The following is a 15052-nucleotide window of genomic DNA, read 5'->3' as shown; positions in this document are numbered from 1 at the left end:
GGGGGGGGGGGGGGTGTTAATGAAGAGAGCCAGTGAAAGGTGGCGCTCCGAATGGAGACGGAGAGTGAGGGATGTCGTGTTAATGGAGGGAGGAAGAAAGCAGGACGGAGGAGGGGGGTGGGGGGCATAATCGACGTCCGGCATTTGGGTTTCTTTCCCAGTTGGTCGTGCTCGACGGGGCGCCAAGCAGCGAGGGAGGGGACGGGGTGGGGGGGTGTAGGGTCATTGTGTACGTCAAGCATCTCAGTGCGTGTTTGTTGCTGGGCACTGAGCTCCAAGCAAGGTGGGTCATTACAGCTACAATAACCCCGAAGATGGAGAGGACCATGAACCGGGGGGGCAGGGGAGGGGGGCAGCAGCGAGACAGAAAGAGACATGTGCCCAGAATAATGATGGACCAATCCAGCCACTCAATCGCAACTCTAACCAGTCTGGAACTCTGGTTTACACGCTCAGCCCTGTCCGGATGATCCCCCCCCGCCCCAAAGCGTCGTTCACCTGCTGGGCTCTGACACGACCCCCTGCAGGGACAACTTAAAGTTGGAGTCTTGAGTTTCAGACAGAATCGCATCCTTGGAAGACTCGCCGTCTTTCTCGAGTTTTAGGCTTTTCTTAAATTTAGAAATCGTCGCATGCATTTTTCATGCTGTATTAAAAGGCCTCGCCCAGAGTTTATGCTGTTGTAGATATTTTGCTAACAGACACACAGTGTTGACTGAAAACGTTAATGCCAGAGTTTTAAACTCGGATCTTGCTCGATCAGTTTGCGCTCAGGCTCTCCGTTGGGGGTCAGTCTCAGCTACCACCACCGCACCAAATCTTAGCTGAATGTCTGTAAATTTGCCTGACGTATAATCTTATAAGAGTTGCCTGCTGTTGATTAGTTGTGGTGGCCATCTTGAATCAGGTTGACTCAAAATGGTAAACAGTTGCAGATGTCAACCCACTGACTTCTTCTTCTTCAATGGTCGCCACTGCGAGTCATCCTAGTCCATCTCATTTTGTCCTCAGCATCCTCTCTCTGTCCTCCAACTACCCCCACGTCCTCTCTAACTGCATCCATATATCTCCTCTTTGTCTTTTTCCTGGCAGCTGCATTTCTAACATCCTTCTACCAATATACCCACTGTCCCTCCTCTGGACATGTCCAAACCATCTCAGGCTGGCCTCTCTGTCTCCCAGTTGTTCAACCTGTGCTGTGCCTCTGATGATCTCATTCCTAATATCCATCCTTGTCACTCCTAAGAAGAACCTCAACATCTTCATTTCTGTCACGTCCAGCTCTGTCTCCTGTCTTTTTGTCCACGTCTCTGTCTCCAGACCATACTACATAGTGTTCGCAACTGTCTTTTAAACTTTTCCTTTGACCTTTGCTGACACCCCTTTGCCACAAATCACTCCTGAAACGTTTCTCCATCCACTCCATCCTGCCTGGACTCTCTTTTAACCCACTGACTACTTTCTAAAAATGTCATTAAAATCCATTCACAGTACAACAAAGGGTACAGACAGACGCAGACATGGGGACAACCATTATTGCCCCTCCTTCGGGTGATAAAGTGGTAGGCAGGAAGAGTTAGGGTCAGGCCTGATTGTGTGGTCCTGGTATCAGCGGTGGACCAATGGCGGTTCCCTTCATGTTGTCCGGCTATATTCCTGACTTAACAGTGTTTTTACAGTTTGTTACTGTGGCTCAGCCAGGCTCTCCACAAAAAGCATACAGTGTTCAGCGCACCCTCCATCACTGCGGACATTCCTGGCTGTTTTATATGCACCACTGTCCACTTCATCACATCAATAAAGAGACCACAAATAAGCTTCTGGGAGATTTGCTGCATACTTGCTGCATTCCAGCGGGGTGAGTCCACGCTGCCTCCGCTCATCGAGCTAAACCATCGCCATTACTCACGTTACGGCGCTGCAGAGCCATAAGGAGTGGGATTCTTTCTCAAAAGCTTGTGAAAACACAAGTTGTGAGAGCCGGCTGTGTTGTTGCCGTGGTTTTATGCACAGGGATTAATGTATACCGGCTTTAGAGGAGCTTGGAGTAATAATCGCCCTGCTGCTGAAAGGCTTTCGGAAAGAAAAGCATTGGGTTCTACACCTGAACATCTACTGGAGACATCCTGATTCAAGATGGCTGCCACAGCTTATCTAGCCAAGCAAACACAAAAAATAGCTGCAACTCAGTTTTACAGAAACGGACCTAAACTTTAGTGTGGTGGTAGCTGAGAGTCATTATTACCACATACTCTGAACATGATTCAAAATGGCTGACACAGAAAAGCAACACATTATTTGCATTTTATTGTGAATTAGTTTTTAATTATCTGTAAAAGGTGATATAGGTATAAATTCTACTTTGTACTTTTCTTGCTAAACTTTGCTGTGGTAGTCACTGAGCCTCATCGTCAACCTATCTCTAACTGATCGTGTGAGATCTGCAGTTAAAACTTTGCATTTACCTGTTAAAATCAGCTCGTGTTAGTAAAATATCGCATGGACCTCTGAATAAATTTCAAAGAAAACTTTAGAAAGTACCCATTGCCTGTACGTCTAATGTACAACTGATTCAAAGTCAACCCCATTCAAGATGGCTGTCACAGCTAACACAATATGGGTATAACTTGGTAAAAAATTTAAATATTGAGGTAAAGTTTAAGTGGTGGTAGCTGAAAATCATGCTCAGCACATACTCTAAGGGTTAACATACCTTCCGGGAAGTGGTGGCCTTCTATCATGATGTGTAGTTGGCGATACGTGTTCGTTCTAGTCTTTCATGGAAGTTCTGTGATTTGTTTCAGGTGGGAACTCCACCCAGTCCCGAGCACCTTTCGAAGACGAAGGCGGCGATGAGAACGGACCCCTGCAGCCTTCGAACATTGCCCTCATCGCCGGAGCGGCGGGGGGCTCGGCCTTCCTCCTGCTGGTCACCGCTGTCATCTGCATCGTGTGCTACCGGCGGCGGCACGCCAAGCACTCGGACACCCACCACCCTCCACTGTCACTCTCCTCCCTCACCAGCCCAAAGCGCGGGGGCGGTGGCGGCATATCTAGCTCCAACAACAACGGCTCCGAGCCCAGTGACATCATCATCCCCCTCCGGACGTCGGACTCGGCTTACTGCCCGCACTACGAGAAGGTCAGCGGGGACTACGGGCACCCCGTCTACATCGTCCAGGAGATGCCACCTCAAAGCCCAGCCAACATTTACTACAAAGTATGAGACGATCGACAGGACAGCCCCATCTCCCTCCACCAACTGACCCCCCTTCTCCCAATGAAGCCACAGCAAAGCTTGATTGCCTCAGTAGTATTGTCCCTTGGACTCCTCCCACCCATCCACAGTTGTGTTGTTAGCTAAAAAAAACCCTGCCCCCCACATCGTTGCACACAACTGGGCTAACATAACCCTCTTATCAAGGCCCTCACGATTGGGCAAAAGGCGCTGAATGGCCCTCCGATCTTGTAAACTCAGAGTCCCACCCAAGCGCCACGCCCCCACCTCCACATTTGAATGCCAGTATAAGCGCAACGCACTCTTTTTGTAGGCCTAGCGCTTAGATGAGGGATAATTTCAAAAAGAAAATAAAGGTATAAAAGCAGAAAAGACTGGACTCACCTCTGGTTCGCAGAGGCCACACCTGCCTTCTATGACCCCCCCCCCCACCACCACCACCCCCTGCTGGATCCTCTGTCAGCCAATTAGAGGCGAGCCCCTTGCTACTAACTCAACAATTGGCGACTGGTTTGTTGTGTTTGTTTCATTTAAGAAAACAAGGGAGGGTGGGGGGGCCTTGGACTCAGCCGAGCGGAACTCCAGCCTAATCGATGAGGTCTGATCAATCGGTGACGCTCAAAATCTTGTATATTTTAATAATGTATGTGTGTGTGAGCGTGTGTGTCTGAGTTGGAAAATAATTATGGCGTCGCTGCTGCTCCACGTTAGACGTGCGTGTGCAGTTAGTGAGCTACAGCAAGTTTGTTTGACGTGTGTGTGTGTTCTTTAGACTTGTCTTAAATACCAAAACACAAAATAGTGAGCGAATATAAAAAAAGAAAGTGAGATTTTTTTATGGCTACCAACACTTATAGATTATATATATGAATATCCAGTAAATAATTTCTAGACTTTTTTTTTATTATTATTATTTTTACCGATTCTGTTAAACGACACTTCTGTTGCTAGTTATTTTTACCTGCATTTTTTTTTTCCAAAACAACTTTATTTGTACATTAATCCCTCGTCTGTTTTCTGATGAACAGAAGTTGTTTCTTTGTTCACCCCCCCATTTTGAGCCTCCTCTGTGTATATTTTTATAGCTCATCGTACTATGCTGTAGTTCAGAGGTCTAGACCTTGTTCGTGGATGTGTTGAGGTAGAAAGTTTTTCTTTCTTTTTAAATTGCAGAAAAGAAGCTTGTAAAGGTGGCGACGGTGGGTGGGGGGAAAAAGGGGGGAGGCGAGACAAGATGAAACGGAAGAAATAATAATAGCGAAGGAAAGAACGCGCCGCCTGAATGAGGAACTTTAAAAACGAGAGGAAGGGAGATGAGGGGAATTGGAGATGATGAAGGATCTGGAGACTGATGAAGAGGAGGAACCGGTTAGGACTGCCCAAAACGGATCCGGAGGAGTAGCGGGAAAAGATCCTCGTCACACGCTCTTTTACAAACGCACACTTACACACACATCCACTGTGACTGCTTCAACACAAGACAATTCGTCCCTCTTTTCTTTAATTTTTGGGCCAAATTTGTCACATTTAATCTCGAAATTCCACACGACAAACCCCCCCCAGATTACACCCGATTACAGATTCCTTGACCTTACAGCAAACGTTCATACGACTCTGTGTTTTTGTGATGATGGACATGGAAGGGATTTTAAAAAAGCAGTGATTGTGTTGTGTTTTTGCCTCTCCTTACACACATACACTCACACACACCAGTGCCCTGCACCTTAACCTGGACCAGCGACAGGAGGTGCGCTCTCTTCACCTGTGCATACTAATAAAGCTGTTTTTTGTGTTGCTCAGACCTGTTTTTCGGGCTTGCGGAGAGCTTCACGTTGCGTTCTAAAGCAGTGTTTTTGCCACGTTCTTTCCTGTGTGATGCCAGTGTTAAAATCCTGAACTTTTTCCACATTTCGTCAACTGTGTTTTTGTATCGGTATCATATAATCTTTGGTTCTTTGCGTGTCACATTCGTCCGAAATGACTTTGTTCAACACTCAACGATGTTTTTTTTATACCACGAAAGAGTTCGGATTGTGTTCTGACTATTAAATTGAGACCGGGGGATGAAAACACCTCAAATTCTTTTTTTTTTTGTTGTTGTTGTTTTGTACAACTGCCGACTCGTGTTTTCTTCTTTATGTATCCTATGTCTATTTAAACATGCTCAGAGTCCTTAAAGAGAATCCTCCAAGCCAAATGAAGTGTCTCTTATTCTGTGTTCAGCAACTTCTGCAACGCTTCGGGGCTATTTGGTCCAAAAAATGACAGTATTCAGAAAAGGTCACTGCCGCGAGGAAGGAGAGACCAAATCTCCCGGACTTTACAAGTCAAGCAAAAAAGAAAAAAAACGCCACCGCCCCATTTTTTTTATTTGTAATTTGTTTTTTGGTTCGTTTTTTTTTCCTCTCAGCAGAATGTCAAATATCTCTTGGACTTAATTTTGTTGAAATGTTCTTTCTCATGTGGTTGTTATTTCAAAATTGTGTCTCCAGATTCTTCTCACTGTTTGTGTTTGACCGGTTGACTCAAAATGTTCTTAAAAGAAAAGAAAAAAAAACTCGGACCCAGCCATGTTTGTCATGTTTTTTAAAAAATAATAATAAATCGTAAGAAAGTGTTTCTATGGTACAGAGGAAAGAGAAAGATTTTAAAAAATAATAGCTGCCTCACCTCCACGTTGGTAAAACTGTGTGTGTGCATAAACGTGCGTGAGCTTCTTTGTGCCAATAGCCAGCGAGCGGACGCCGCGGGCGCTCCGACTTTGTATTCGGGACGCCACGCTGTACGAGAAAGTTTTAATTTTCTGTGTCTCCTCTCCTCTTCCTCTCTCCTTGTTGCCAATTATCACTGCAACCCCCCTCCTCTCTTTACCTCCCCTTGCTTTACCCCCCTTCCCCGTCCGACACGCCTCTAAAGAGAGGAAAAATTAGTACATTCCTGCTTTGAAAAAAAAAAAAAAGATTAATAAAAAAACCAAACAAAACAAAGAAAACATGTTGAAGCGCCACTCTTTTTGGTTCTGTTGTGTGGTTCATTATGAAATGAGGTCTTTTGTTGGACCCAGAGGTGTGTCTAAGGTTCCTGGGGCCCACTAACCCCGGCCCTTTAATAGCAGGTTTCACTCCTTATCCGTCCTCTGGGTTTCGGCTCAGCGGGGGCTCCTTCATAACCCTTTCCATTTCAGACGGCTCTCCCACCGGTGTTATCAACAAGTTATCAAACCGAACTTCGTTAGTGTCGAGGGTTGCTTGGCAACATATTGACGGAGCTGATTTCTCTCCCCCTTTTCCCTTTTGTCCAGTTTTGTGGCACATTGCTATGACAACCGTTGGGCCCGAAACGTGCCTCACCGGGTTGCGCGTGATCCTGAAACATGGCGTACCACCACGGTGGCCGAAGGGGGGAAAACGACCAGCTGCCTTTGCCCTTTGATCTGCGGAGCATGAGAGTAGATTACGAGCTGTCGCAGAGTCCCTTTCAGCTACGCAAACACGACCATGTCCATCCGGGAAAAAATGCAATCGTTTGCAATGCCACACACAGCCTTTGATCCTGGAGGACTCTTGTCGTCACCTCCGCCATGACAACGAGCGCCACTGAGGCCAACGAACACTGGAATACTGTGATCTCCACCGTCATCCTGCCGAGGCTGCTTCACCTGCCACGCTTTCACCACCTTCCCTTCAGTTTGTATTCACAGTCTGGTTCTAATCTTATAAACCTTAATCACAAACAGGTTGAAAAGGCAGAACACGTATTTTTTTTTTTCCCCGCGACGGAGAACTGTGGTGTGGTTTCTAATTAAAACTGAGATCAGCAGTTTGTTTATCTTCAATGATTCCTGATCACTAAATTATCTTCTTTTTTTTACCCACTGAGCACAAAAATAGGAGCAACCTGGAAGCTGACACAGCAAAATACAATTCATATTACCGTATTTATTCAGGCTGTTTCAAATCACATGGACAACTAAGGGAAGATGCTTTGATAGGTGTCTGCACACCCTCCATTGCTGGAGAATACTTCACCGTGGGCAATGACAGATGAATAAATACAATGACAACCAAAACCTGGACTCAGATGTACGATACCATTTGGTTGTTTTATTGTTGGAACTTATTTTAGCCCAAAGTCCAACAATCTGTAAATATCCACGTTACTCTGAGTGGCAGATGTGTTCAAACTTTCACATGGTCTTGATTGATCCAAGAAAATACATAGTTAATATTTACAGAATGGGCTCATGAAAGTGTGATACGTACCACCATATATCGGATATAATGAGATTTAAATTATTCGTCTGGATCAGGTGTGCAGAAGTACTGGCAATAGAGGTTCTATTGCCAATTCATTTATCATCCTGTTTTTCTTGTGGGTAGTTGGTGTCCATGTCCAGCAGTCACTGTGTGAGAGGCAGGGTACACCTCGAACAAGTCTCAAGCACATCACATTTGTTATTAAATTTTGTACATTTTGTAAAATGACCCTCTTTATGGATAGTGATGCTTAAAGGCAGGCAGCATTATATTATGCATATAATAAAAGTATAGTAAGTATACCATATGTCATGATCTGGTGGAGTTTCGGGGAACTCGAAAGTAAGAAACATATTACAGCAAAACAAAAGGCTGACATGGCAGCAAACACATGAACGGAGGGAACGGAGATGAGGGAGACGGAACATGACGCCTTTACAGGACAATCCATGGACGGGAACATTAAGGAAACAGACTATATAGAGACACAAACGAGGGGATAAACGAGCGCCTGTGGAAGGACAACCGGTGGCAGGAGCTGATTACAAGAGGGAGAAACCCTAAGGAGGGCAGGACAGATGACACCAGAATCACAAAACATACAGATCTCACCATATACAGTACTTCTATAAATACTGGTAGCTATGGTAGAATATACTGGTAGAATACCAACCACTGAGGAAAGCGTAGGCAAAGATGAATCAGCAAACTTAAGAATAATTACTAAGACTTTTTCACTTGATAAACACTCCATAGACAGTGATAGTAACTAATATATACACAGTTTGATTAAATGTCATAGAACTTGAAGGAGGCATGGATTTTTCTAGACCGGGGGTGTCCAGACTTTTTCATAATGCGAGCTACTTTTAAATTGACCAGGTCAACGTGATCTACCAGCTGTAAGGTCCCGTTTACCTCTGGAAATATTGTGCTTTTTCAATGTTTATTGGGGGTAATAAAGAAAAAAACGAGTGGGTTTACATGAAAACACTGTACTTTTTAATGTCAGTCGGGTTGCCAGATACGAAATGATGAATTATAGTTCTGTGGCTTTAAAATTATGGCATTTTGACTTAAACTGTTATAGGTGCTGAGCAAAGATATTCTAATGAGGTTGTTGAACATGTGCAAAGAAAAGGAGAGAGTAAATAGGACATTTTAAATTTATCTGGCAACCCCAAGCCGGCTCAGCTGCATTCATCACGCATGCAGCGCCTCTGCATGATCACAGTTACAGGTGGAGCCAAGATTTGATTAGTTTCACTCCTACATGCTGAAAAACGGTGAGTAGTACAAAAACCACTTTGCTGCCTGTTTGCCAACTGATGTTAGTGCAGAAAAACTTGACTGCAGCTGTCTGTAGTGCGCATGCGCGACACGGACAATTTTCTGGGGCGTGAGGGGGGATAAATATGGATAAATATAAATATTTTCCCAAAAAATCTTCCACACTTGAGACCTGGTTTGAGAAAATGAAGGCTGTGACTGTCTGCCCTTTATGTCAATCAAGTAAAAAAATTCATAGGATGGATGATAGTCTATTTTTTTAATACCATGTGATCTACCCATAATGCCTTTGGATCGGTAGAACGCGATCGACGTATTGGGCACCCCCTGTTCTAGACAAATGTATCACAAAATACTGACTTCAATCACGCATGTTGGTATTCGTAACAAGGTCCTTTTTGAAAGAGCTGCCAACCACCCCTGACAGTTTCAAGACTATTTAACCAAAAGTGGCTACTGGTGTACGACATGTATAGTGCGTCCATTTTATTACCAGCAAAAGTGACAATAAATCCCCCCAGGAACCTTACACCACACCTTTGCCACCTTAGAAATGGGTCTAGATCAGCCACTAACTAAACAAATGTTCTATCCTCTGTAACAAGTTGCCATTGTGAATAAAACTATTAAAAATTATTGTAACACCCACAGACTTCCAACCACCTTCAGTAATATCGTGCAAAGCTTCTAATGTAACAATATGCACAAAGTCCAAAAACGAGCCATCGTGTGCACACTTGCTGTATATTCAATTGTACTAAAAATAAAAACAGGTTTGATGTCATTACAAAGAATATTAAAAGCAATTAACAGTAGTGTCATTATCTAAAGCCAGAAGTGGCCTTCAGGCCGTCTTATTTTGGCACTCGACACAAAAAGAAAACAAAATAATTGAATGGAAATCGGCATTTTAGTGGTAACTCTCGAAGAAAGTTAAAACACGGTCTGCACTGCCTTTTTACAGATTTACAAAAGAGAGCCCTTCATTCTTTTGACTAAAACGAGCCTAAGTAATCCTTTGTCAAGTGATTAATGGAAACGCTTGTACTGACAAACACAGATGAATGATGCTGTATCAAAAAGAAGACGAGATTTTGCATTTGAAGCCAAAATTTGATGTCTAAATGAACCGTCACAAGTTCAAAGGCACTATGCTAATAAAATTAACCCAAAAAAAAAAACTAACTCAAATGGGATTTTTGACATCTCTTCCAAAAAGAATTTTAAGTCAAAGCATTTTGTAATTCATAAATTTGTTATGTTGTATTATGTTAGATGAATACTGGGATCATTTTCCAGTTATTTGTGTGGTTCTATCCCAGTAAGTCGAAATGGCCATCTGGGAGAAAACAGAAAGCTGTCATGTAAAAAATACCAAAGGATCTAAAGGGGTTTGATTTGACACGTTCTGATGGTTGATGGTCCTGTCAACACGTGAAAAGTACCACCTATAGTGTTTTGTCAGGTATTTTGTAATTAACAGTAAATGCTGACAGGAAACATTATCCTTCAGTGCCTGCATAAAAACAAACTAAGGTCCTGTAAGAAGGTCAAAAGGGGGGAGAGGTGGGACAACCACCCATCTCCCAACAATGGAGCTTGAACTTGAAACTGCTGGTTATTTTTTACAACTTACCTTACAGTACTTCGACCAAATCCCATTAAGTCTATTCAAACACCTTGGCTCTTGTTTCAAAGTCCCAAAGAGCTGTGGTCAAAATATTCCACCTTGACATGAAACACCCTTTCAGCAGATCAAGGGCCATTAATTTGTACTAAAAATATTTAACGTCAATATGCGTACATTTGGTATATGATGGTATTTTTATACTTGATAGATAAGAACAACACTGAAACCAAACATAGTCATCATCATCCGTCCCCTAGCCTAGTGCCATGGGGGCAGCAGGAATATTATTTACCAGCAACCGCCACCTGGACGATCCTCAGCAAGACGGTTGAGGACACAGAAGCAGAGTCCTGTCCAACTATGGACAGACAGGTAGCTAATTTGAAGCCAGTGTTGTCCAGACCCGACCTTGAGAAACTAGTCCACCCTTTGTCACGACCCGATTGGACTATTGCAATGCGCTCTATGCTGGGGTCAGCCAGGCCTCCATCTCACGTCTTCAGCTCATCCAGAATGCTGCAATTCGGCTTTTAACCGGAATTCGTAGGTTTGAACATATTACTCCAGTTCTGTCCTCCCTTCACTGGCTCCCTGTTCGTACGAGGATAGTCTTTAAAATTCTTCTGCTGAACTTCAAATGCTTAAATGGCCTCGCACCCCTTTACCTCTCTGAGCTACTGGAACCTTACGTTCCCTCTCGGGCCCTGAGATCATCTGATCAGCTGCTTTTGGCTGTTCCAAAAACAAGACAGAAGCTCAGAGATGATCGGGCTTTTTCAGTCATGGGCCCCAAACTCTGGAACAACCTGCCCCCCAACATCAGGCAGGCCACCTCCCTTCCTCACTTCAAATCCCTGCTAAAACACATCTGTTCTCTCAGGCATTTCACACAGTGTAAATTGATCTAGTGTTTTTTGTTCTGTGACTCTATGTTTTAAAAGCTTTTTATTAATTCTTCAGTTATTATTATTAGTGTATTGTATTTTTTTTCTTTAATTTTACTCCCATTGATTGTTGTTGTTAAGCACTTTGATAACGGGTTCTGTTTTAAATGTGCTCCATAAATAAAGTTGACTTGACTATGGACGACATCTGCCCATTGTTGAGGAGCACGTCCCCTTTTCTAGGTTCCTTCAGCTTTTACCTGAAGGATCACGTTCGGCAGAGTTTCCTTGGCTCTCGCTACAAAGGCAAACCACTTCAGTTTCTCCTTCTTTTGGTTTATTTGTTTATGCAGCCTAGGACTCACAAAACAAAGCCACAAAGGTGTCTAACTTGAGTAACCAGCAACACCGAACTGTCCTTCCAAACACGTTTGAACCAACCACAGTGCTTTAGAGCAAATCAATCTAGACAACACTGGTTGTTGAGCCAGTAGAATATGTCTGTTTGAGAAACTTGATTTGGTCCTCTTTGTTTATAGGTTTTCCTGGAAAATCTCCATCTTAACTTAACAGGTCTCTTGTAAATGAGTCCCTGTGACTCAATGGGAACTAACCTGTATAAATAAAGGTTGAATGAAAAAAAAAACTTTAAACCCTACCCTCCCAAAAAGCTTCCTCCTTGGTATAACCATGACAGATACAAGGGTAGGGTTAAAAGGTGAGTGGAAGGAGTGAACTAACACAAGGACTTTGACTTGTTTAAACTAATACCAATTAAATGTACCTTTAGTAAGGATTGCCATCAAAAACTTGATTTAAACTAAGAAAACATTTTGATTTAGTAATAAAATTCAAAACCAACTGCATGAAACATTAACACTGCACCACTGTCTCTAAAAATGGACCCGGTGGACTCCTAATGAGCGAAGACGGGGAGTGAGAGTGAATCTACTTAGAAATCAAACAAGTGTTAGTTCTTTTTTAAACAATAATCGAGGATGTAGACCAAGTAGCTAATATCCACTGGTATCTGTTGGCTCGTACATTTACCTTTTGCAATGTACTTGGCTTCCATCCATCCATCCATCCATTATCTTTACCCGCTTATTCCATTTTGGGTCACGGGGGTCGCCGGTGCCCATGTCCAGCAATCACTGTGCGAGGGGCGGGGTACACCCTGGACGGGTCGCAAGTCCATCACAGGGACACATAGAGACAAACAACCATTCCCTCTCTCACTCACACCTAGGGACAATTTAGAGTTACCAATCAGCCTAACATGCATGTTTTTGGTCTGTGGGAAGAAACCGGAGCACCTAGAGAAAACCCACGCATGCACGGAGAGAACATGCAAACTCCACCCAGAAAGGCCCCTGGACCGGGGTTTGAACCAAGGACCTGCTCGCTGAGAGGCAGCAGCTCTACCAGTTGCGCCACCGTGCTGCCCATGTACTTGGCTTGTTTTCGTGAAATTGCCAAATCAAAAAATGTACCAATGGATTTGAAGTCAGTTCTATCAAGACAAGTGCAATATTCAGATAGCAACGGAAAAGGCCTTACAAGATAGAAGCTGACAACAAATCGCTAACTCTTACTTCATACCAGTGCTAATAATGCCCCTTGAATGGCTTACCACTGATGAAAGTACACTAAAACCAGCAGCAATATTCCCTTCAAAGAGGAACTAATGCTTGTCTAATGGCTGTTAAGCATTAATGAGTGTGCTTGCTTCTTTCCAGTCGGGTTTAAAGGAGGCCTGTTCCAACTATCAGGAACTGCTGCGGTCCCCTTATCATTACATGCTCATCATTACTCCTGCTAATCTGTTCTGCTCAGTGCGCACACAGATGAATATTAATGCCACGGAGGATGATAGCCGTGTGTGTGCGTGCCGCATGAACACACACAGACAGATGCAGATAGGCGTCCAAAAAGTTGGAACGTTGCGTCGCACCAAGACGAGCGTGCTTTCTGTGTGTCGCCAAGTGAGACGACTGAGTTTAGTCTTTGAGTTTGAAAAGCTTGATGCAACGCACGCATACATTCTCCTTGATATTTCATCGCAACATCTAAAGAAGAGGGAAAAGGAATAATTTTATGTTGAAATCATTAGAGATAATCCCTTACACAAGATTTTAGAATCCAAATAAGGGTCCACTTGACTTACCAACCAAAGAGTGACAGTCAGGGATTGGCGGCTGCTATGCAAGAAGTAATGTAAGAAGGAACATACGTATGTACAAAAGAAGGATGCTTACTGGATCAGGCTAGCATTTCTGTGATTACGTGAGGTTGATTAATTCAGAGGTGCCTCCACAACCCAGAGGAGCGAAGCCTTGCGGCGTCAAGCTTGTACTTGACAGAACCGAAATGTCATGTCAGGAATGGAGGAGAGGCAAAGGGTTAAAAGGTCAAGCTGTTTGATTGTATGCAAAAGCTTTTTGTGTCTGGAGGACGAGAGACGGCTCTGGGGGGGAGAGTAATTAAACCTCAGCAGATCAGGAATTATCAGTCGAAAATCCACGATTTTACAGCGCTGATGCTGGCAGCTACATCTAAATTGCTCCCTCCCTCCCTGCCTGCCGTGATTTCTGTTCCGCACCTTACTCCCACTCCTCCTCTGTCTTTTCTTCCTCCTGCTCTCCATCTTTTACCTCCCTGAACCTTTCACTCTCTGTACCCCGGGTGAGAAGCGGTTACAGTTAATAACAGGGTTGATGACAAGTTCAGCTGCTAATGCAGAGCTGATAGTGGGCGACGGAGGGGCGGTTGGGAAATAGTTTGTTGCACAGTGGGTGTGGAAAAGGGAGCACAGAGGCAGGTTGTACATTATTTGTTTGGCTAGGGGATATAAGAGCGTTAATTTCAGAAGATTAACTTGTTAATATTCCTGAGTGGATAGAATTACCACAGCCTTCGCTGCTGCAGACAAGCCAAAGTCACGCTATGTTTTTGTCACGCAAACGGCTCCCCTAATGTCCCCCCACCCTCTCTGGTGTAGACACACCATATGCACGCACATAACCGAGGCCCCGGGAAATACATAAAATAGGTTGCGTTCAATTAAAAAAGATTTGTCTCGAATTTTGACACCCAGCAGCTCTAGAGAGCTCTCATAAAAATCTCCCTTCTTGCAAACATTTCTCATTGTTAAAAGAAGCACTATGTTCCGTTCCAAAAATGTAATGGTGTTGAACTGACAGTTTGGTAAACTCCTCGCATGAGAAGCAATTGTGCGATTGTAATTTACAGTAACTAGGCATGGCAGGCTTGTCAAGTTTCAGATTTCTCTGCTGTGCATGGAGGCGTACCAAGAAAACAACTCAATCAAGAACGATTTGATTGTGTTCTTTTCCATTCAACTTTCTGCAAACATCAAAAGAATCAACAACAGAAGGTTGATTTGATTTCAATTATGAAGGCTTGCGGTATCAAGGTCCAAAGCGTCCAGTGCTGTGGAAAATAATCTACTGGTCGCTTTGATTCTGCCTGCAGCAGCTAAAGTTAGCTTAACAAGCTAACTAGCTTAAGATGTCAAACTGTTGTTTAAACCCAAACGTCAATGTAAATTTGTACTTTAAAAACAAAGAAAAGTAACCCTAAATCGTTATACAAATTACAAAAGAAAACCTTTTTTTCTAAAAAGACAGATTAAAAGAGTGTGAAATCTAAAAATTGCTAAGCATGCTAAGAATTCAAGCGCACTAAAAAAGGTAACTTAGCCCATTGAATAAACAAAACATAGTTAAACACA

The 15052-nt window shown here is 43.5% G+C and overlaps 1 protein-coding gene across 1 annotated transcript in view; it reads left to right on the top strand.

Annotated features, from left to right (window-relative positions):
* Positions 1-3681, top strand: part of efnb3b (ephrin-B3b) — a gene marked incomplete in the record, with an annotated part of 142953 nt that extends 139272 nt beyond the window's left edge. The window contains 1 exon segment of the mRNA XM_037676787.1: positions 2805-3681. Coding sequence (XP_037532715.1) covers positions 2805-3226 — 422 coding nt within the window.
* Between the last annotated feature and the right edge of the window lie 11371 nt (positions 3682-15052).

The sequence above is a fragment of the Nematolebias whitei genome, chromosome 1 (genome assembly GCF_014905685.2).
Source record: "Nematolebias whitei isolate Nwh7 chromosome 1, NemWhi1, whole genome shotgun sequence".
In the NCBI taxonomy this organism is placed as follows: domain Eukaryota; kingdom Metazoa; phylum Chordata; class Actinopteri; order Cyprinodontiformes; family Rivulidae; genus Nematolebias; species Nematolebias whitei.
Note: the sequence above shows the minus strand (reverse complement) of the source record. Positions and strands in the feature narration are given on the sequence as shown.